Below are 22,105 nucleotides of genomic sequence, written 5' to 3'. Positions count from 1 at the left end.
GAATTTAGAGACTCGATTGTGAATACCGGTGCTTAGGTGAGAAAAGCAGATACTTATTTTGACCCTAACGTGTACTGGATCTTATCTGACTGGATCTTTATCAGTAAAAAAATTAAAAATAATTTTAAAAAGTGCCTTTATGGATATCACACAAGCTAGATGACAGTATTCTAGATCAGCTGTGGACATAGGACTGTTGGTGATGTCCTTGTCTCCTTGCAGGACTGTTGGTGATGTCTGTCTCCTTGCAGGACTGTTGGTGATGTCTCTCTGTCTCCTTGCAGGACTGTTGGTGATGTCCCTGTCTCCTTGCAGGACTGTTGGTGATGTCCCAGTCTCCTTGCAGGACTGTTGGTGATGTCCCTGTCTCCTTGTCTCTCTGCAGGCTCCGTCACGTCCGTGCGCTCCCAGCCCTGCGAGGGCCAGGTCCTGCTGCAGGTGCCCGACCTCTCCTCTCCTCCCCCGCTCCCTCCCCCCGCCCTCACCCTGCCACGCATCGCCCCTCCCAGGCCCAGCCCCTCTCCCAGGGCTCTGAGACGACAGGTGGGGGTCTGCTGCACAAACACACACACACACACACATGCAAACACATTTGATTTCTGTGTTTTATACATTCAGTGTATGCCTAAATATAAGCAATGACAATTTTTCATTTGTGTGTGTGTGTGCGTGTGTGTTCCAGGTGGCGGTTAAAGTGGACTCTGTGGAGTCTCAGGGTTGTGATCCCAGAGACCAGCAGCAGGAGAGACCAGACCCCCCTCCAGGCAGTGCCCTCCTCCCCCTCCCCCTGCCCCGCATCCTCGCCCCCCCCGGCGACCTCCAGGCCTCCCCCCGCCTGCCCCCGCGGCCCTCCAGCCTACGCAGGCCCAGACCCCCGTCGCCACCTTCTCCCCTGAGCGACCCCGCAGACGAAGAAGTACGCCACATCACCAGATCCGCGCGCCACTGGTGGGGGGGCCAGGAGGGGCAGGGGGGCCGCAGTCACTCCCTCTCCCCGTACGCCACCTCCCACTCCCTCCATGGTGACCCCGCCTCGCTGAGGAGCAGAGGGAGCGCGCTCAGTCTGCTGGGGGCGGGGCTTACAGATCGCGACCTCAGGAAGGGCTTCAGCGTCGACACGCACGGCTTCCTGGACATGCCTTCCTGTTGCCCTGACGACCTGCGCCGACACTCCATTGAGATCTGCCCTCCCCCTCGGTCTCTGGAGGACGAGGTGTTTGTAGAGGGGGGGTCGTTCGTGGAGGGGGGGTCGTCTGAGACGGCGGTCGGCAGGAGGGTCCCTGTCAGGATCCAGTCTGTAGGGGGGGAGCCCAGGAAGAAGAAGATGAGCCCCCCTTGTATCTCCATCCACCCCCCACCCGGGAGAGACCTCCCGGCCCCCCCTGAGGTGACTGACTGCAGCATGCTGCTGAGACGCCGGACCCCCTCATATGACCAGCCCCCGCACACACACACGCTGGACCTCGCTGACTCAAGCACACTCACACCGACACACACACTTATGCCAAAACACACACCCGCACACACATTTACACCGACGCATACGCCGACACGCACGCTTGCGCCGACACACACGCGCGCACCGACACATCCATGCACGCCGACGCGAGCAATCACGCCAACACACACATTCACATCATTACACCCAGATACCCCAACTAATACACACACATTCACACACAGTCTGCCACACCCACACGCCCTAATTCACACTCACAGCCCTACTCACCCACACACCTTACCTCTCTCACACACACGACACCCATCTCTCTGCAGTGAGTACATGCCCCTCCCCCAGTTCACGTTCGACCAACCAGAACCTAGATACTTGAGTGGCCTGTCAGCCGGCCTATCAGACAGTGATCTAGCCGGACACCCCTCCCCCTTTGACAACAGACTGGAAGGCGGGGCGGGATTTGGCTCGATGAACAGGAGGACTGCACAATGAAAACAGAGCTTAGTCTGAAAGGGGAAAGCTATCGATCAGAAGGCGCTAAACCTGGTGTAACAAGGGTGTGGCCTGGTGGGACAGGAAGTGGTTTAGGAGGAGAGAGGGACCGGTTCGGTCCAGTCCTACTAGACTGAGCTGTAATTATGTGGTGTGTTGAGGACCCAAACCAGAACCAAGCACACCAGGACTAAAGCCACCTATTTCCGTAGCCAAAGTATTTCTTGACACTCTGTCCCTACGTGAGCCAATCAGGAAGCAGCGTCTGGCTGATGACCTCTGACCCTAACAGGAAGCGGTTGTGATGCGAGCGTGAAGGGACTGGTGGGATATGCAACTTCAGGTTTCCTACAGGAGCTCTGGTTCCCCCCCTGCTCCTGGATCACATTGATCAGAGTGGAGGGGAGTGTGTCACGTGTGTGTGTGTGCGTGTGTATGTGTCTGTGTGTGTGTGTGTGTGTGTGTGTGCATGTGTGTGCATGTGTATGTGTACGTGCATGCATGCACTCTTGTGTGTGTGTGTGTGTGTGTGTGTGTATATGTGTGTCTGTGTGTACACTTACACATATGTCTGTTCAGATCCACCTTGTCATGGATTGTTGGCCATGTTATTTCTTCTGCACAGACAAGGAGCGGAGCAGGGCAGAGTGGTACCTGTGTGTGTTCTGTGTATCTCGCAGTTGTAAATAATAAAGAAAATATTGTATTGGTGAGATAAAATAGCTCTATCCATATGCACATATTTTTATAGAGATCTATATAACGTTTTTTGCACACTACGATTCGAATTCCAAGTTGGTTGTTTCCCTCTGTTGTCCTCTTGTGAATGTACGTGTTGTTTTTTTACGGAACAGCAGACGGATCTGACAAGCAGAAGACAAGAGGCATTTTATTTTTCTATGGGGAGGAGAAGGAGAAGGAGGAGGAGGTAGAGTGTGATGTATTTCTGTAGCCTGGTCCCAGATCAGTGCGTGTACGGCACGACAACAACAGTCGTATGGGTGGGTTAAAGCTCACGCAGATCTGAGACCAGGCTTGTGTTTCTGTAGATCGGAAAAAAGAAAAAAAACTGAACCAAACTTACCATCTGTAGCCAGAGTGCAATAATAACTGTGTTGATCTGTAGGAACAACCACACCATGTAAAACACATGGCTCGTGTTCGTAAGATTAGGACTATTTCAATTTAACATCCGTTTTTTAAAATGTTGATTCAAAGTACTCTATCCATAGTGTGTTTTATATGCTAGCTAGTTGACCCTCTGTGTGGGTGCGGTTACGTAGAGGTGACCTAGGATCACCTGTGTTGTTCTACCCCTCTTATTGGGTCAGTAACCTGCATCTCTCCAGCACCCCATAGATAAGCCATACTTAGATCATACCCATCTCCAAGACCACCGTCTCTCAGACCCCCATCTCTAAGACTCATATCTCAGACTTCATCAGACCCCCTTCTCAAACCATCTCTCACACCCCGATATCTAAGACTCCTATCTCTAAGACTACCATCTCTAAGACTACTATCTCTGAGACTACCATCTCTAAGACTACCATCTCTAAGACTACTATCTCTAAGACTACCATCTCTAAGACTACTATCTCTAAGACTACCATCTCTAAGACTACTATCTCTAAGACTACTATCTCTAAGACTACCATCTCTAAGACTACTATCTCTAAGACTACCATCTCTAAGACTACTATCTCTAAGACTACTATCTCTAAGACTACCATCTCTAAGACTACTATCTCTAAGACTACTATCTCTAAGACTACTATCTCTAAGACTACTATCTCTAAGACTACTATCTCTAAGACTCGTATATCTAACCCTGTCAGACCCCCATATCTAACCTCATTCAGACCCCCATATCTAACCTCATCAGACCCCATATCTAACCTCATCAGACCCTCATATCTAACCTCATTCAGAACTCAATATCTAACCTCATCAGACCTCCATATCTAACCTCATTCAGACCTCCATATCTAACCTCATCAGACCTCCATATCGACCCTCATTCAGACCTCCATATCTAACCTCATTCAGACCCCCATATCTAACCTCATCAGACCTCCATATCTAACCTCATTCAGACCCCCATATCTAACCTCATTCAGAACTCAATATCTAACCTCATCAGACCCTCATATCTAACCTCATTCAGACCTCCATATCTAAGCTCCTCATCAGACCTCCATATCTAAGCTCCTCATCAGACCCCCATATCTAATCTCATCAGACCTCCATATCTAACCTAATCAGACCTCCATATCTAACCTTATCCAGACCCCCATATCTAAGAACCTCATCAGACCTCCATATCTAAGCTCCTCATCAGACCTCCATATCTAAGCTCCTCATCAGTCCCCCATATCTAACCTTATCCAGACCCCCATATCTAAGAATCTCATCAGAGCCCCATATCTAACCTCATCAGAGCCCCATATCTAGCCTCATCAGAGCCCCATATCTAACCTTATCCAGACCCCCATATCTAAGAATCTCATCAGAGCCCCATATCTAACCTCATCAGAGCCCCATATCTAACCCCATCAGTCCCCCATATCTAACCTCATTCAGACCTCCATATCTAACCTCATCAGAGCCCCATATCTAACCCCATTCAGTCCCCCATATCTAACCTCATTCAGTCCCCCATATCTAACCTCATTCAGTCCCCCATATCTAACCTAATCAGACCTCCATATCTAACCTTATCCAGACCTCCATATCTAACCTCATCAAATGTCCATCTTTTTTCATATCTAACCCATCCCCTATAGTAGTGTTTCCCATAGTGGGTCAGGGCTAGTCTCACTAAATCAAGAGATTCTGCAGTCCAGGGCTCAAGACTGGGTTTGGCCAGAAATGTGGTATTGTTTATTTGGTGGGTCACTAAGACAATTGGAAAGCCTTTAGATGGGTGGGTGACAATGTGGAAATGGTTGTGGAAGGGAAGCACTGATGTCTATAGACAGAAACCCATATTTATCCCCCGCAGCCCCCCCCCCCCCCCCCGGGCACCCACCCGCAGCATCATCTATCCTCTAACAGACTCCCGTCACCCTCAGCGGTGGACAGGCGGTATGCATGCTGAGGATCTAAATATATCAGAAAAAAATTACATGAAAAAATATGTTATATCAAATGTTTGTTATTTATTGCTAGAGAGACGCTGTCTGTTTCTCCTTTTCTACCCTGTTTGATCTTGTTGAGGAAAACAGGACTTTTGATGAGAGGATGACAATGTTTGTTTGTTTGGAAGAGAATGACCTTTCAACCCAGAAGAGGTGCCTCCAGAGTTGTGACACTTCTGGGTCGTGTTCAATAGACACAAAACAGGAGAAGATATTTTTAAACAAAGCTAAACGGAAGGAAGTTATTCTACCTGAGTTCGTCCCAGCTTTTGTTTTTGCCCATAGAGATGGATAGAGTAGATATAGAAATGGATAGAGTAGGTAAAGAGATGGTTAGAGATGGATAGAGTAGATATAGAGATGGATAGAGTAGATATAGAGATGGATAGAGTAGGCATAGAGTAGATATAGAGATGGATAGAGTAGATATAGAGATGGATAGAGTAGATATAGAGATGGATAGAGTAGGCATAGAGTAGATATAGAGATGGATAGAGTAGATATAGAGATGGATAGAGTAGGTATAGAGTAGATAAAGAGATGGATAGAGCTGGATAGAGTAGACAGAGATAGATAGAGTAGACATAGAGATAGATAGAGTAGACAGAGATAGATAGAGTAGACATAGAGATAGATAGAGTAGATATAGAAATAGATAGAGTAGGTAAAGAGATGGTTAGAGATGGATAGAGTAGATATAGAGATGGATAGAGTAGATATAGAGATGGATAGAGTAGACATAGAGATGGATAGAGTAGATATAGAGATGGATAGAGTAGGTAAAGAGATGGTTAGAGATGGATAGAGTAGATATAGAGATGGATAGAGTAGACATAGAGATGGATAGAGTAGACATAGAGATGGATAGAGTAGGTAAAGAGATGGATAGAGTAGATATAGAGATAGATAGAGTAGACATAGAGATGGATAGAGTAGATATAGAGATGGATAGAGTAGATATAGAGATAGATAGAGTAGGTAAAGAGATGGATAGAGTAGATATAGAGATAGATAGAGTAGACATAGAGATGGATAGAGTAGATATAGAGATGGATAGAGTAGACATAGAGATGGATAGAGTAGATATAGAGATGGATAGAGTAGATATAGAGATGGATAGAGTAGATATAGAGATGGATAGAGTAGACATAGAGATGGATAGAGTAGATATAGAGGTGGATAGAGTAGACATAGAGATGGATAGAGTAGATATATAGATGGATAGAGTAGATATAGAGATGGATAGAGTAGATATAGAGATGGATAGAGTAGATATAGAGATGGATAGAGTAGACATAGAGATGGATAGAGTAGATATAGAGATGGATAGAGTAGACATAGAGATGGATAGAGTAGGCACCAGCTATCTAGTGTTTATAACTCTATGGTTTTTGCCCTTCTGAACGCAACCCAGGTGGATCATTGTCCAGATTTCTGTTTTTGTTTGTACTTGAGACATTGTTTAGTTTCATGTGTTTTTCTGGAGAGAAAGTTAGTAACCTTATCAGCCATTGTCCCCCTCTCTGCAGTTCAATATCTGATTTAGTACAGACCCCATCTCTATTGCCATATGAATCAATACAATTTGGTAGGAAAAAACGGATTTAAGTAAGTGGTTCACATAATTATGTGGCCTGCGAATCATTGAACCTTCTGATGTTTTTTTGAGGAAAAAATTTTGGACTATTGCATGTGCTGAGCAAATATTTTAAAAAGACATCTGGATGTTTTTGAGGAATTTTTGATATTTCGATTTTCAGATGTTTTCATTTGTAGATTGACTACCTAATTGCACTGGCCTCTGTTTGCATTGGTATCTGATGTAATACTGATTAAACAACCCTCCTATTTATTGCCCAATGCAATACTTTATGGGTGACGTGTGTCTACTGTGTTATAGGAGGATGTTCATGCTGTTTTGTAGGGAGTAGAGTAAAAAAAAAAAAACTCAGAACAAACTCGATTTCCTGGTCAGACTTTTAGAACTGACTCCTCCTCTTGCTATTCTAAACATGGTATATACTTATATATATATAAAATGAAAAAAAATGAAACCCTAAAGATGATTTCTATGAAGAGGAATTGATGTATATTGTATCTCAATATGGAAATGAACCCTGACCATGGTTTATGAGTATGTGTAAGATTGACATCTAAGCTCAGTGCTCATAATCTAATGACTGACTCTGGACATGAGCAACTGGGTGTTTCTAAAACAGCATCCGACTCCAAGGACATGCTATCTGTGGTGGAACCCAAACTTTGACCTATCAGAAGCTTTGTCTTTTTAACCCTTCCGTAACTGGCCCAGACATTTCCCCCAAAGCCTTTTATGGAGGAGGAAGAAGAGGAGGAGGAGGACGAAGAAGGGAAGAAGAAAGAGGTGTGTTCTGGCTGTCATAGACAAGCAAACTGTCTGCAATAATTTCCCACTGGTGAACCCAGAACACAGAAGGAAGGACCAGAGGGCAGTTTTTAAAGGCTATAACAATAGTACTTTCTACATTGTATCGTTGCTGATTATGGTGTAATGATCAAACATTGTCCTGGAGGATGTTCCCTGTCATCTAAAAGATAAACACTTTTTTATTCCTGACAGGAAGTGTCTGTTGTGTTTCTTCTGAGAGCGTGAGGAGCATACTGCGCGTGTGTGTGCGTGTGCGTACGTGCAACTAGCAATGTGAAGAATTGTTTCTGACTGTCTTTGAGACACAGAGACTGGATACAAACACAACCTACATCCGAATGAACCAATTTGAGCTTTACCGCATGACCAGAGTAAACAGGTCGCAGGCACTTGCAAAAATAAGTGCTATATGACTTGAAATTGTTTTTCATAGGCTAAAAAAAACTCCAACAAAATGCAGTTTAAATGTAAATGAAAGTGAAAGTGAATTACGGTGCAAAAGCAGCAGATAGAACAGGCCCGTTTCAAGGCCGATTTAAAGTTCTGCGTCGAATTTACGTGCGTAGCTTACGTTCCCTACGTAAGGGCTCTCGCATTTTACACTTCTGCGTAGGCCGTGCTGCAATTACACCGTCACATCGCTAGGTGGCAGTGTGTTTTCTATGCCCCTGTGCTGTGCCTCTTCCGGTTAGGAACGCAACGGAGCTCAAAGCTCAAAGCGGCATAATAGCGATCTTTTTGTTGTTATGCTTGTTGTAAATAAAAGTTCTATGATGCATTGAAATGACATTAAACTAAGATAATACGATGGTTATCATAATTTTTCAAATCTTTATTAATAAGTAATTACAGAAAAAGTGAATGACATTTCTGTCATGACTTCCGCATTTTGGCCTACGAGAGAGTCGGAATCATGTGCTACCAAGCGGACCAATCACAGAGCTTACTGTTGCGTAGAAACTGACCGCGCTGAACGCGTTCTTAAAATGTTGGAGATGTGCACGTTAACCCTCTCCGTAGGCAAGGCGGGCCCACGCGGGACTACGCAAGGCTACGGCATCGATTTTACGCAGAACTTTAAATCGGAGAGAGGCGCACATTTCACGGACATTTTAGAGGCGAATGAACTGAGCCTGCACTGACATTCAACTGGACTACGCGGGAAATTACGTCATTGAGATAGTAATGGCCGATATTTTGACTAACGTGTTTAGTACATTCGTTCCACAGACGGGGACGGGGATGTTGAAGGCTTTCAAAATGTCGCCATCAGGGGCGGATTTAGGATCGTAGGAGATCCGGGGCTTAGCCCAGAGGGAGAATATAATGTGCGCGCAGAGCGCGCCGGAAAATTTTGCCTTCAACTTACCACCACCTTAAAGCGGACAAAAGGCACTGGAGAACACATATACATTCACACCCTTTAATGAAGCAAACTAATTGTGGTGGTTCTGGGCACAGAGGGAGGTCAGCACACGTAGCTCCCCCTGCCAGTCACCATCATTTATATTTGTATAGAATTACATAATTGATGGGCTGAGGCTAGTTATGTTACAGTATGTATATCAGGGCAGACTCTGTGCTCACCACTTATATTGTATTTAGAGTCTTGTCCTGTGTTATATGACGATATATTACATGTATTGTTGGCCTGTGTATAGTACTGTGAAATCAAATCCCCCCTGGGACATTAAACAAACTTAGTTAGTTAGCGTTACATCTTAGGATAGATTTGAGTCATGTTCTGTATACATACATACTACCATAAGGGCATACTTAATGTGGTTACTCCATGTTTACTAGCTGTAACATTAACGTTACATCATTCTTTTTCACTTGTTACTCAGTCAACCAGAGTGCAGATATCAAAGACTATCAGCCTGTTATTCACTTTATTTGTATAAAGTGAATAACCACTTCATTCCATCTGTTTTTCAAATAAAGTCCATTCCATTCCATTCCATAAGTATTATCCTTTGTTTGATTTCTTACCATGTACCGTAACAGTACCTTGCTATGTTTCATTTTCATTATAACATAACGTTATGTTATGATAGCCAGCTAGCATTAGCAAACCGGAAAAGTAGTGTCAGTGAGTCAGTCACCTTTCTAATAAGATTCACAAACCTGAAACATCATCTATGTCATCACTGCTGGTGATGTCATTGTTGTCAGCTGCTGATACGGCTGCTGCAACAGTTCTTGGCGCTTGTTTTGTTGAAAACAACTTTCGGATATCCATCCTTACACTTTTGCAAGTCAGGCACTGATTGAGATCACTTCTTCTTCAGGGCAGGGTAGGCTACGCAGTATGCAGGCTAATGTCGCGCAGCTGCTGCCTCTCTGTTGGACTCCGGTACTGCACGTTACTCACGAGATTTTTTATTTATTTATTTATTTTTAAGTAAAACATTCGGGGCTTTTCAGAAAACATCCGGGGCTTGAGCCCCAGTAGCCACCCCCTAGCGCCGCCCCTGGTCGCCATCATCATCTTCATGCAGTACGTTGGTGGTCGGGGAGAGAAGCGTCAACCGCTCCCTACTGCTCCTCGCCGCGGTGACGGCTGCCTCTGAGTTGGGCCTCAAAGTGTTCTTTTTCACCCAGACTCCAATTCTAAGCCTTCCAGGCTCTCTTCACCACTACATGTACAACTTCAGCCCAGAACATTTAAAGGTAATTCTAGCAACAGCAACACTGACTGACAACAGCCAGATAAACTGTCAACACTTCTTTGTCTCAGACTGTCAAAGTAATTGATGCCAAGATGGTAATTTCTAATGGAGATGAGGATGAGTGTGCTTTACCCTGAATAATTTAAATTGAGTGGTGTCATGACAACTGTTACACTACAGCAACTGACTCAACATTCCTTCTGTTATGTACAGTAGGCTACAAGTGAAAATGGTCTGTTCTGTAGAGATGAGATGGGGACTTTGGCCTATCTCTTCTCACTGTCCAGTGTCTCCAGGTGGAACTCCCCTGTCTCAGTCACAGAGATGGTTTGCTTATCAGAGCAGAACATGATGGGCCCGCAGCCAAACTGAACTCTCTCCTGTCCTGAAATCAGAGGGAGAAAATGTATAGTAGCCTATTTCTCAGGCCTCAAAAGCAAATAGTTGAGTTATTAACTCTATAGCCTAGGTGACAGCACTGAACAGCATGGAAGGTCAAATATGCTACACTTCCTAGACCCTAGTAGCCTAGTTCACCCGGCCCATCATCAAGCAAAGTCGTCAATCAGATCCAATAAACAAACGCTATGACAGTCAGGGCATAATGGTTGAGAAACTGTAAACCCAGTCACTGAGACACTTCTGACTCACCTTTTGCGTTTTGAATTATGGTAAATATTAAATGGACTCACTGCACTTATATAGCGCCTTATTCCAAAGCGCTTTACAATGGCCTTTCATTCACCCATTCCAACACCAATGGCGGCAAGCTGCCATGCAAGACGTCTGCTGCAATTTGGGGTCAGTGTCTTGCTCAAGGATACCCAAGACTGGCGTCTGGTCATTCACAACACGTGGCCAGCCGTGGATCGAACTGCCAAACCGCCGACCTTGCGATCATTAGACACTGGCTCTACCTCCTGAGCCACAGCCGCCCTACAATTATATTTGAAAGCAGCTTGTTTTAAACCTTCTATTGTTTTCTTTTCAGAAAATCCAGTTTGTGTACCCCAGGACCATGGAGGAGTTGCTTCAGGAGGTGGCCCGTCAGCATGAGTCCTCCGCGGTGTCCGCTGTGCCTCCATCCCTGCTCATAGTGGATGGACTCGAGGGCTACCTTCGCAGCAGGGCTGGGGTGATCAGTCGCTTCCAGCAGTGGGAGCAGTTCTCTGCTGCGTTTCTCTCTGGCCTGCTCTATGACACGGCTGCATTCCTCACCCAGAGTCTGGAGCAGAAGGCCACAGAAGGCCTGGCCCCCTGTCGGGTCATCGCCTCCTTTCAGTCCGAGTGGGAAGGACTCCCAGGAGGGGAACCCTCAGCACCAGACCCTATCCTCTCAGTGCTGGACCGGTACTTTCAGGTCCGGTGCACCTTGGACCAGGATAACGGTTCTGGCACCACTGGAGCGGGACTACAGGACGTGTGGCATGTTTACCTGTCTGGGGCGAGCATCACAGAGGCCACCTGTGCTGCTGAGGGTCAGAAGGAGGAGGAGGAGGAGAAGGACCCAAGACTGGCACGGGAATGGCGTCTGGTCATTCACCTCAATGGCTCGATGGAGTTTACAATGGTTTGCTTTTGAAGTTATTTCAACATTATGTCGTAAATACTTTCTCAGGTCTTTCTTTACGTTACCACTGTGGTGATAATCTCTATTTACTGACCCTCAGTGTATAGGCCAATTCCTGTTTCGTTAAAGGTAAAAAAGTGTCAATATCATGCATATTATGATGTCGATATATTAGTGTATTTTGTATGGATGTTTTAAAAAAAACTTTTATTTCATTAAACTGTGTACTAAACACTCATTGTTGGGGTCCTTTCAGGTGAGAACAAAAAGATGAGGGGCGTGGCTTCAGATTTACCGGATTTTAACACTTCCGCCGAGAGTACCTATAGAAGAACTGATTAACATTCTCTCAAAACTAGCTGTCAGATAGGGTTAAATGCTAAATTCTGATTCAACCTGGTTGTAAGACAGGTGATGCTAACCCAGTGCTAGTTCAAACAGACCGTAGTAGACTTCAAACAACAAAGAGACACGGATTCATCATGATTCTTATTTTCTTGCAAGGAGAGTGAATCCGAGGTCTCTGGGAGGCCTCGAATTCAAACTGAAGCTTTCACTCTCTTTGCCAGACTTTATTGAAACACACATGGGTAGGGGGAGGCGGTTTGATGAACAAGAACAGTGTTTAGCAAAATCAGTTTATGAGAGGGCCCCCAGGAATTAAGCCTAGCCTGAGACACGAGATAAGATTTGTACAATGAGGAGCTTGTATGTTTGTGCACAGCAAAGAGCACAGGGTTGGAGCTGGGGAATTCACAGAACAGAACAGAATGTATAGGACAGAATATACAGAGTGTCCTCTTTAAAACAGTTATAATATTATAACATTATGAAAACATCGTTCAACTCTAACACTAGCAGAAATGCATCAATGTAATTTGCCAATTAAATAATGCTTTCCCTTGCATCTCAATCTTTGTTTAATATACAGTCGAATATACAGTAGCACTGCTCTTTGTCTTTACCCACTGGTAAGTCATAGGGTTTTTGTTTTCAAATGGGTTCAATAGAGACAAATAGAATATATCTAAATACATGTACATGAACCTCTAAATAAATGTTATAAGAAATGTACATGATTGATGCTTTTAACCAAACTAATTCAGCAAATGCACAGTAAAGCATTTTAAACTGATTATTAGGCTGTCTTTGTTATGCAAGACCGATTATGGTTACAATGTTCTAAACCTGGTGTTTTCAAACTGAGGGGACTGTGTTCCATATCTTCTATAGGCACAATAACGATAACAACACCACCTCATTTCTCTCTAAACATCTACAGTAGGTCACAACATATTATATGCTTATTCAGATACGCTTACTGTAAATATTGTCCACTGATATTGATATAAATATTGAGCCACTATGCAGTTGAATATTATGGACCCAATTTGAATCATCACAGATGTAGGCAAATAAGAGATTAACCATATTTCTAAGAAGAGATACTAGCGACACTATTCACATTGTTTACAGTTAGTTTTCACAAACAACTATGGTCTCTCAAATGTAACAAAATACTTTTACATTCAACAAGGTGGAAACTAAAGACAGATGGAAACAAACTTAAGTTATGTCAATTGTTTACAACATCTTGTCCTCTAGTGTGTGTGTGTGTGTGTGTGTGTGTGTGTGTGTGTGTGTGTGTGTGTGTGTGTGTGTGTGTGTGTGTGTGTGTGTGTGTGTGATGCAACATATGACCTAATCACCTTTTTGTCCACAGTTCAGGTGTTGTGTGATTAAGGCACAGCTACATCTTTGTGAAATGATTATTATACTGTACAATATACAACAGATGCAATTCTATTTACAAATACATGTCAAATGAAACTTTATACTTTAGTGAAAAGATACAAAAATAACCCTTATGATTTTACCTGGATACAATGGATCTTAAAATATAAACATTTGTTTTGTAATATCAGCTTGGGAGTGTAATAACAGCTGCCATTTGTATCAAAGGGTTTCGTACTACACAGGGGAGAAGGAGTTACTGTCTTGGCAAACTCAACAAGAAACCAAATACAGTGCCATTCATTCACAAACAAGGAAAAAGAGCCCAATTTCCCCTCCCTAGAAAAACTCAGCCATCCCAACATGGGTTTGGCTCCCATTCCCCCCAGAGGAGAAACATGAGATGACAGTCATGGCCTGCACAGCTGAAATCAATTCACAAATCACCCAGCAGCTCACCTGAACAATCACCACTCCCTTTAGGCCCTGTCCACACCTATACGTTTTTTTGACAAACGTGGATTTTTCTATTAGTTTTGGGGGGTTCGTCCAGACGCAAACGAGTTTTTGCCCTCTGAAAACGAAGATGTTTAAAAACGCCTGCCAGAGTGAAGATCCTTAAAAAACGCTGTATATTTTTTGACGTCTGGACGAGATAGACGAGTTTTTTGTATTCGTCACGTCATCATGCGCGTAGATGATGCGCAGTGCAGCTGTTTTCTGTAACCCGCATGCGCTAACCCAGCCAACAACAACAACAATGGCGCCTTACAGGGTTGTTGCGTTCGTGCTGCAGAAGCTATTGAGCTTGATTGGGCTTTTACAGCAAAATGTACTGTTGCTCCTCTACTACCACCGACAGCAACAAATGGACATGGAGAACATCTACAATATGACAATGTAGAGAGCCACAGTAGATTATTACACACTCTTATTTCTGCAAGTGAAGACATTTTTGTTTATTATTTGCGACATAATAATTACGACATACAATTCAAAGGTACAATAAAGAATGTTTATTTAGTTTTTTCACTGGGTAATGTTGCAGTGCATACAAAATATTGTAAGAAAATAAATAAAATGTCATCTTGATGGATTTACAAACATAGGAGCTGTCCAACAAAAAGTTTCAAACACTGCGAAAATGGCAAGACTCCCAGTCAATGGTTGCATATGTTTTTTGTACTTTGTACTCAATAGTTAAACTCAACAATACTTCTACTTCACTGTCTGTCCAAATGAACGACTCCTTTGCTCCCCGAGGCGGCATGTTGTTTACGATTGGAATTTTGTATTTCGCGGATGTAACGCGGAAGAACCGCTTTAGCTTTTCCTGGCGTCTGATTGGCCAGCGGAGCTATGGGGTTAAAATTATATCGCCGACTACTGGTGTGGAATGCTCAATGACAGCGTTTATATTGCGTTCATACGTATGCATCTGGATGCAGATATTTTATAAACGTGCTCGTCTGGAAGGTGATATTTTTATATACAAAAAACGTTTATCAAAAAAACGTATTGGTGTGGACATAGCCTTAGTCTGCAGTCCCACAGTTGAGGATTCAGTTCAACAAACACACTGTGGTAGGAACATTTGCCTATTGCAGTGCTGTGCTCAAACCAACTGTTTGCAGAGACCAGAGTGGCTGACGGTGAGATGACTTGGATGTGTGTTGTTGTTTGTTTGATATCTTGGATTTGTTTGACAGCCAATTGGTTGCTGTTGGGTGTTTGATATCAAGTTCAGTTCATGGTAAAGTTAAAGGGGCGGTACATAATTTTGGGAAAACTATTTCATTACTTGTTTGTTGTTGCATTTTGCATTGTAAATTCCTTCATATTGTTTCTTAGCCGCTTATTTTGTGTTTATACCTTTTCAAAGGTTTTTCACCTACTACTACTGCTACTAGTTATACATCTGATGAAAAAGAGACAAAATTAAGTCCAAAATAAAAGGAGAAAGATAATTACTGTCTGGTCATTGGATGCAGAAAGAGTGGAGTCCCAGTGAAACTCTGGTCAAACGGTCAAAGCCCTTTCAAGTTAGGGGAAGCACAGAAAACCATCACATAACTTGACAGTTACTGATGATGTTGGTTTGTCTTTTACTAGGCCTATATCATGATTACGAGAGTACATCCACGTGCCAGTGGATTGTATAGCAAATACAATCCACTGGCACAAGAAAGGAAAGTCAATGTAGAAGCTTCGGCCAGAAAATAAAATAAAAAATGCAGTGTAGGTCAGCTTTTGACACCTGAGATCTTGTGCACAGAATTCTTGCAGGTTAGAGTACAGCCTGTATGAATCTCTCTGCTGCAGGTTTTTCTACGATTTCCTGTGGAGAGACTGGGACGATGAGGAGGAGTGTGAGGAGTACGCTGGGCTCATTGAGAAACGCCTTCAGCTCTACTACGACATCCAGGATGGAACCATCCCTGGTCCGCTCAGCGAGCGCTACAGGAAGACCCTGAAGGAGTACCGCAGGAAGCGCCAGGAGCTGACCAAGTTCCAGACCAACATCCACGGGGAGGCCCTGCCATGGGAGGCTGTGGAGTGCTGGAAGAAGTTCTACGACTTGTCCATGATCTGTAACCTCCTGAAGATCTGGGAGGAGCTGCGCCTTCGGGTGGGATGGCATGGGACTTTCTACTGCCAGATATCCAAGCGCAGAAAGGGCCAGAGAGGATCAGGGAAGAGTGTGACACATATCGTGGCCCAGATGATGACAACAGACATGATCAAGAACTTCTCGTCAGACACTCTGATCCTGCAGCACAGCAACCTGTCAGCAGCTCTGGACTCCTGCTTCTCCGGTGACACGGTGGTGGTGTTCCCAGGAGAGTACCAGGCCGACGCTCTGGCGTCCCTCACTGATGACATCATCATCAAGGGAGAAGGAGAGAGGCACGAGGTGGTGTTCTACTCCAACCCGGCCCAGGACAACTTCGTGGCGTCCAAATCGTCCGAGGTGACGCTGATGAACCTGACGCTGGTGCAGCACGGGACCTGCAACGACGTGGTGGTGGTGGAGTCAGGACAGACCACCCTGGAGAACTGCACCCTGAAGTGTGACGGCACGGGGGTGTGTGTCCTGACCGGAGCCTCGCTGGTCATGAGGAACTGTGAGATCTTTGGCGCTCAGGGAGCAGGGGTGGAGCTGCACCCCGGCAGCACTGCAGAGTTGCATGGGAACGAGATCCACCACTGCGGCCAGCAGGCCGCTAAGGACTCCAAAGACTCCCGGGGAGGAATCTTCCTCAAGGTCCTCCCTCAGCCCCAGCTGAAGCTGAGCAACAACCACATCCACGACAACAGCGGCTACGGGGTGACCCTCCTGGTCCCGGACAGCCTGTACAAGGCCAGCCAGGAGGAGCTGGGCCAGACGGCCGGCGGGGACCAGAGAGAGGGGGAGTCGGACCACCTCTCCAAGACCCTGCAGAAGCTCGGCCTGGAGGTCCACGCCAACAAGCTGGACGCCAACACCTTGGGAGATGTCGGCCTACAGCGGTACTTGACTCGAGAACTGCTGTGCTAACTGTGTTTGTTGCACCCTACGTACAGTTCACTTTACAGTTCGCTTAATATTGTCACGTTTCATATAACCACACACTATAACTTTAGACAGATTGTTTTGTGATTTGCACTGGCTCCATAACAAGCATTGTAATAATTGAAAATATTTACATTAAAATAATACTGTTAGACTTCCTGTGACGTCATGGCCAAAGCAGCAGCTTGAATCTTGAGCTCCCGAGGAGAACTTTAAAAAACTAGCCAAACACCTATTATATATTTTATTTTATGTAAAAAAAAAACTCACAACTACCAAACATAATGGCCAACAGTCGAAAAGACATTGAGAAGAAGAGCAAACTAACGAAAAAAGAGGAGCAACAGAAACCAGATGAGGGGGAAGACAGCATGGCTGCCGTACTAGCAGAGCTACGCACGCTAAGGAAGGAGCACGGTGAAGCCTCTAAAGAGACTAAAGAATCACTAACAAGAGTAGAATCCGCACTGGCAGAAGTAGCTGAAAGGACGACAAAATTGGAACAACGAATGACCGAATACGAACAGAGGCTGAATGACGCGGAAGAGAAAACCCAAAGATCTGAACGAGTCCTTCACCACATGCTACACAATGTCTGACTGTGTGTGGTTATGTCTGACTGTGTGTGTGTGTGTGTGTGGTACCTGTCCCCAGGTAAGCCCGTCCAGCTGAGTGTGGCAACAGAGGAGGTGGCTCTGTTCTTTGCTCAGATGCTCGACCACGAATACTCCACCAAGACCACCTTCAGAGACAACTTCTTCAAGGACTAAGACTGTCGATATAACCACGACCTAGAATCCAGGGCCAGGCGGAATAACGTTCGCATATATGGGGTGAAAGAGGATGAGGAAAGTAACATGGATATGCTGAAGTTCACAAGTGATCTCATCCGATCCTCACTGACACTACCAGAGGAGGTGCACCTAAATGTAGTGAGGGCTCACCGCTCACTCACTATGAAACCGAAAGATCCCGCGAGCCCCCCGAGGTCCATCATCGTCAGATTTGCTCGACCACGAATACTCCACCAAGACCACCTTCAGAGACAACTTCTTCAAGGACTAAGACTGTCGATATAACCACGACCTAGAATCCAGGGCCAGGCGGAATAACGTTCGCATATATGGGGTGAAAGAGGATGAGGAAAGTAACATGGATATGCTGAAGTTCACAAGTGATCTCATCCGATCCTCACTGACACTACCAGAGGAGGTGCATCTAAATGTAGTGAGGGCTCACCGCTCACTCACTATGAAACCGAAAGATCCCGCGAGCCCCCCGAGGTCCATCATCGTCAGATTTCTGGACTACAGAATCAAAGAAACTGTCATCCAAGAGGCTTGGAAACATCGCGGAGGAGTGCCATACAACGGGGGGAAGATATTCTTTGACCAGGACTACACTTAAGATACACAAAAGAAACGGAAGCAAGTAAGAGACGTGATGAAACTGCTCAAAGAGAAAAACATCAAAGCTCAATCCCCCTTCCCTGCCAAGCTGAAAATCTACCTAAATTCCGGAACGAAGACCTTCATGACGCTCGCAGACGCGGCCACAACACTCGGAGAGTTGGGTATCCATGTCCGGCTCGACGAGCGGGAGAAACTCCAGGCGAAGCTAACGCAAAGCAACCGGTCTGGGACTTCAGTCTCAAACCGGACGAATTTGATGACCAACGCTGATTTGCAGAACATTCTCAATGGTGAATAGGGCCATTGAAGAGTGAATGAAACAACAAGAGTTGTGAGTACTACTGATACTAGGAGTGATGATAGGAACGTGACAAGATGCACTATGCAATGAACATATATTTTGGCTAGTTTTGTAATGTTATGATTTAAAGTTAATCAATAAGAAACTGTTCTCCTCACTCGAGGGGCTTTTTTTTCTTTTCCTCTTTTTTATTTTTCACAAGGCGACTTATCAGCGTAGGCTATAGTTGCGACGGCACTCTGTGCACATCCCCGGAGAGAACGGTCACAACTCTCCGTCCTTGTTGAGACTGATTCTATGTTTGTTAGAACAGTTGGGCTTTTGGAAGTTTATTTTTCTGTTGTTCTATTTGTGTGTTCTTATTCTCCACAATTGTGGACGTTCTATGTTATATTGTTTGACTGCACTTGATAAAAGAAAATGATAATAAAAATGTAAAGTTAAAAAATAAATAAAAAGAATACTGTTAAAAAATAAATAAAAAAAAATAAAAAAGAAGCTTCGGCCAAACATCCCAATGGCCTTCCAATGTCCTTTCACTGTTCCCCCAGCTACTATACATTGGATATTGCATGGGAACGAGATCCACCACTGCGGCCAGCAGGCCGCTAAGGACTCCAAAGACTCCCGGGGAGGAATCTTCCTCAAGGTCCTCCCTCAGCCCCAGCTGAAGCTGTGCAACAACCACATCCACGACAACAGCGGCTACGGGGTGACCCTCCTGGTCCCGGACAGCCTGTACAAGGCCAGCCAGGAGGAGCTGGGCCAGACGGCCGGCGGGGACCAGAGAGAGGGGGAGTCGGACCACCTCTCCAAGACCCTGCAGAAGCTCGGCCTGGAGGTCCACGCCAACAAGCTGGACGGCAACACCTTGGGAGATGTCGGCCTACAGCGGTACTTGACTCGAGAACTGCTGTGCTAACTGTGTTTGTTGCACCCTACTTACAGTTCACTTTACAGTTCGCTTAATATTGTCACGTTTCATATAACCACACACTATAACTTTAGACAGATTGTTTTGTGATTTGCACTGGCTCCATAACAAGCATTGTAATAATTGAAAATATTTACATTAAAATAATACTGTAAAAAAAAAAAAAAAAAAAAAAAAAGCTTCGGCCAAACATCCCAATGGCCTTCCAATGTCCTTTCACTGTTCCCCCAGCTACTATACATTGGACATTGCATGGGAACGAGATCCACCCGCTAAGGACTCCAAAGACTCCCGGGGAGGAATCTTCCTCAAGGTCCTCCCTCAGCCCCAGCTGAAGCTGTGCAACAACCACATCCACGACAACATGTCCACGACAACATAGAGTCAAGTTTAGCCTAACCAATTTTAAATATATCAGAAATGTAATGACTTTTAATGCTGCCAAATTATACATGAACGCCATGATTATGTCACATCTGACATACTGTTTGACAAGTTGGGGCCAAACTAGCAGCTAGTCACTAAAGCCACTAGCCATTCTCTACAAGCAAACCCTTAAAGTCCTGGATCAGAAGCCTAACAGCTCTCATCATTGTACTATCCTAAATAACCATAAACTTCTGAGCTGGGAAGATGTGATCAAATACAAAAACACCTGCCTGGTCTACAAAGTCTTACATAACACTGCTCCTCCTCCTCTTAACTCATTCATAACCCAACGTAACAATACCAGTCAGAGCACCAGAAGTACCACACGAGGAGACTTTCTAGTCCCATTTAGGAAAAGTAAATTTGGTCAATTATCATTCTCTCTTATAGCAATACAAAACTGGAACTCACTACCTACCTACATAAAAAATATACATACATACTCCACCTTCACAACACACCTTAAGGCATGGCTTTGCAGTCAGATGTGACGTGTGTGTTGTATGTACACCTCTATCTTTGCTACCCGCCTGCATATGTCTGTGTGTGCTTCAATGTCTGGATGCTGCTGTGCCTGTATGTTGCTGTGTCTGTATGCTGCTATGTCTGTATATTGCTATGACTATTTTCTCTTCCTTTGTCCCCTTTGTACTGTTCTTATCTCATGTACTGTATTGATGTTGCTGCCATTTGTGCTTGAATGTCTTGTCTCCCCGGCATGTTTGTGCTTGCTCCAATTATGCTTGATATGTTTGTATGTCCTGCTCCATTTGTTTGTGTTTGCTGCAATTGTAATTTTTTAAACTAATGTATTTTATTTTAGGGAGCCTATTGTCAACTGGCCCGGGGACTACAGCTGGAAATTAGCCATGTAGGCTAAAGCTGCTCCATTTACTGTTGTTACAGTTAATTAATGGGGACTGTCCACGACATCATAAACTAAACTAAACTAAACAGCGGCTACGGGGTGACCCTCCTGGTCCCGGACAGCCTGTACAAGGCCAGCCAGGAGGAGCTGGGCCAGACGGCCGGCGGGGACCAGAGAGAGGGGGAGTCGGACCACCTCTCCAAGACCCTGCAGAAGCTCGGCCTGGAGGTCCACGCCAACAAGCTGGACGCCAACACCTTGGGAGATGTCGGCCTACAGCGGTACTTGACTCGAACTGCTGTGCTAACTGTGTTTGTTGCACCCTACGTACAGTTCACTTTACAGTTCGCTTATATTGTCACGTTTCATATAACCACACACTATAACTTTAGACAGATTGTTTTGTGATTTGCACTGGCTCCATAACAAGCATTGTAATAATTGAAAATATTTACATTAAAATAATACTGTTAAAAAAATAAAAAAATAAAATAAAAAAAGAAGCTTCGGCCAAACATCCCAATGGCCTTCCAATGTCCTTTCACTGTTCCCCCAGCTACTATACATTGGACCTCCGGGCCTGAGTTCATAGTCTGTTCAGCTGCTTTTCCTTCGGTCCTCACCTAGCGTGGATGAGCTGCCCTGCGAGTATGGGTTGGGGTGGTTTGTGTGCGGAGGGCATCTCGTTCTTATACTCGTTGGTGAAGATAACCCCCTTCCCCATGTCATCCAGCCGACTGGAGCTCATTGGGCTGTAGTCCATGGAGACACCAGAGTCGGCCACCGCCATGTAGGTGTACCCGGGGCCCTTGGGGGGCCAGGTGTGGTTGGGGTACTCAAAGCTGGACTGGGACGAGAGGCGACCCGACCCAGAGCTCTGCTGGAGGGAGCCCAGGTCGGAGCGAGACTCAGAGAAGGATTTACTCCCCGAGGCGAAGAGGACCTGCAGGGGCATGGTCTCCTCCTGGATGTTGTCCAGAGGTTCCTCCCCGTTGGGGTTGAGGGAGACGTAGGCGTCGTGGGACTCCAGCAGGGACGACTGGGAGCGGAGCGCTGGGTGCTGGTGGAGAGCGTGGAGCTGGTCCACCAGCCAGCCCCCCTCGGTGGCGTGCACAGATGTTGCACAAACGAATGCTC

General features: G+C 45.2%; 2 protein-coding genes across 2 annotated transcripts in view; both read left to right on the top strand.

Annotated features, from left to right (window-relative positions):
* cacna1ha (calcium channel, voltage-dependent, T type, alpha 1H subunit a) overlaps positions 1-11,749 on the top strand; it is a gene marked incomplete at both ends in the record, with an annotated part of 90,737 nt that extends 78,988 nt beyond the window's left edge. Inside the window, 4 exon segments of the mRNA XM_080523463.1 lie at positions 386-543; positions 683-1,475; positions 2,803-2,876; positions 11,159-11,749. Of these exon segments, the coding sequence (XP_080379589.1) occupies positions 386-543; positions 683-1,475; positions 2,803-2,876; positions 11,159-11,749 (1,616 nt within the window).
* Positions 11,750-14,345: 2,596 nt separating this feature from the next.
* LOC308150655 (testicular spindle-associated protein SHCBP1L-like) lies at positions 14,346-17,009 on the top strand (the record flags this gene model as incomplete). The annotated part of the gene is made up of 2 exons (XM_080523461.1): positions 14,346-14,371; positions 15,758-17,009. 2 exons carry the CDS (start codon positions 14,346-14,348, stop codon positions 17,007-17,009), a joined length of 1,278 nt encoding a protein of 425 aa, XP_080379587.1.
* Between the last annotated feature and the right edge of the window lie 5,096 nt (positions 17,010-22,105).

The sequence above is a fragment of the Nansenia antarctica genome, assembly GCF_963989245.1.
Source record: "Nansenia antarctica genome assembly, chromosome: 2".
In the NCBI taxonomy this organism is placed as follows: domain Eukaryota; kingdom Metazoa; phylum Chordata; class Actinopteri; order Argentiniformes; family Microstomatidae; genus Nansenia; species Nansenia antarctica.
The sequence above is the reverse complement of the archived record's forward strand: the minus strand, read 5'-3'. Positions and strand labels throughout refer to the sequence as shown.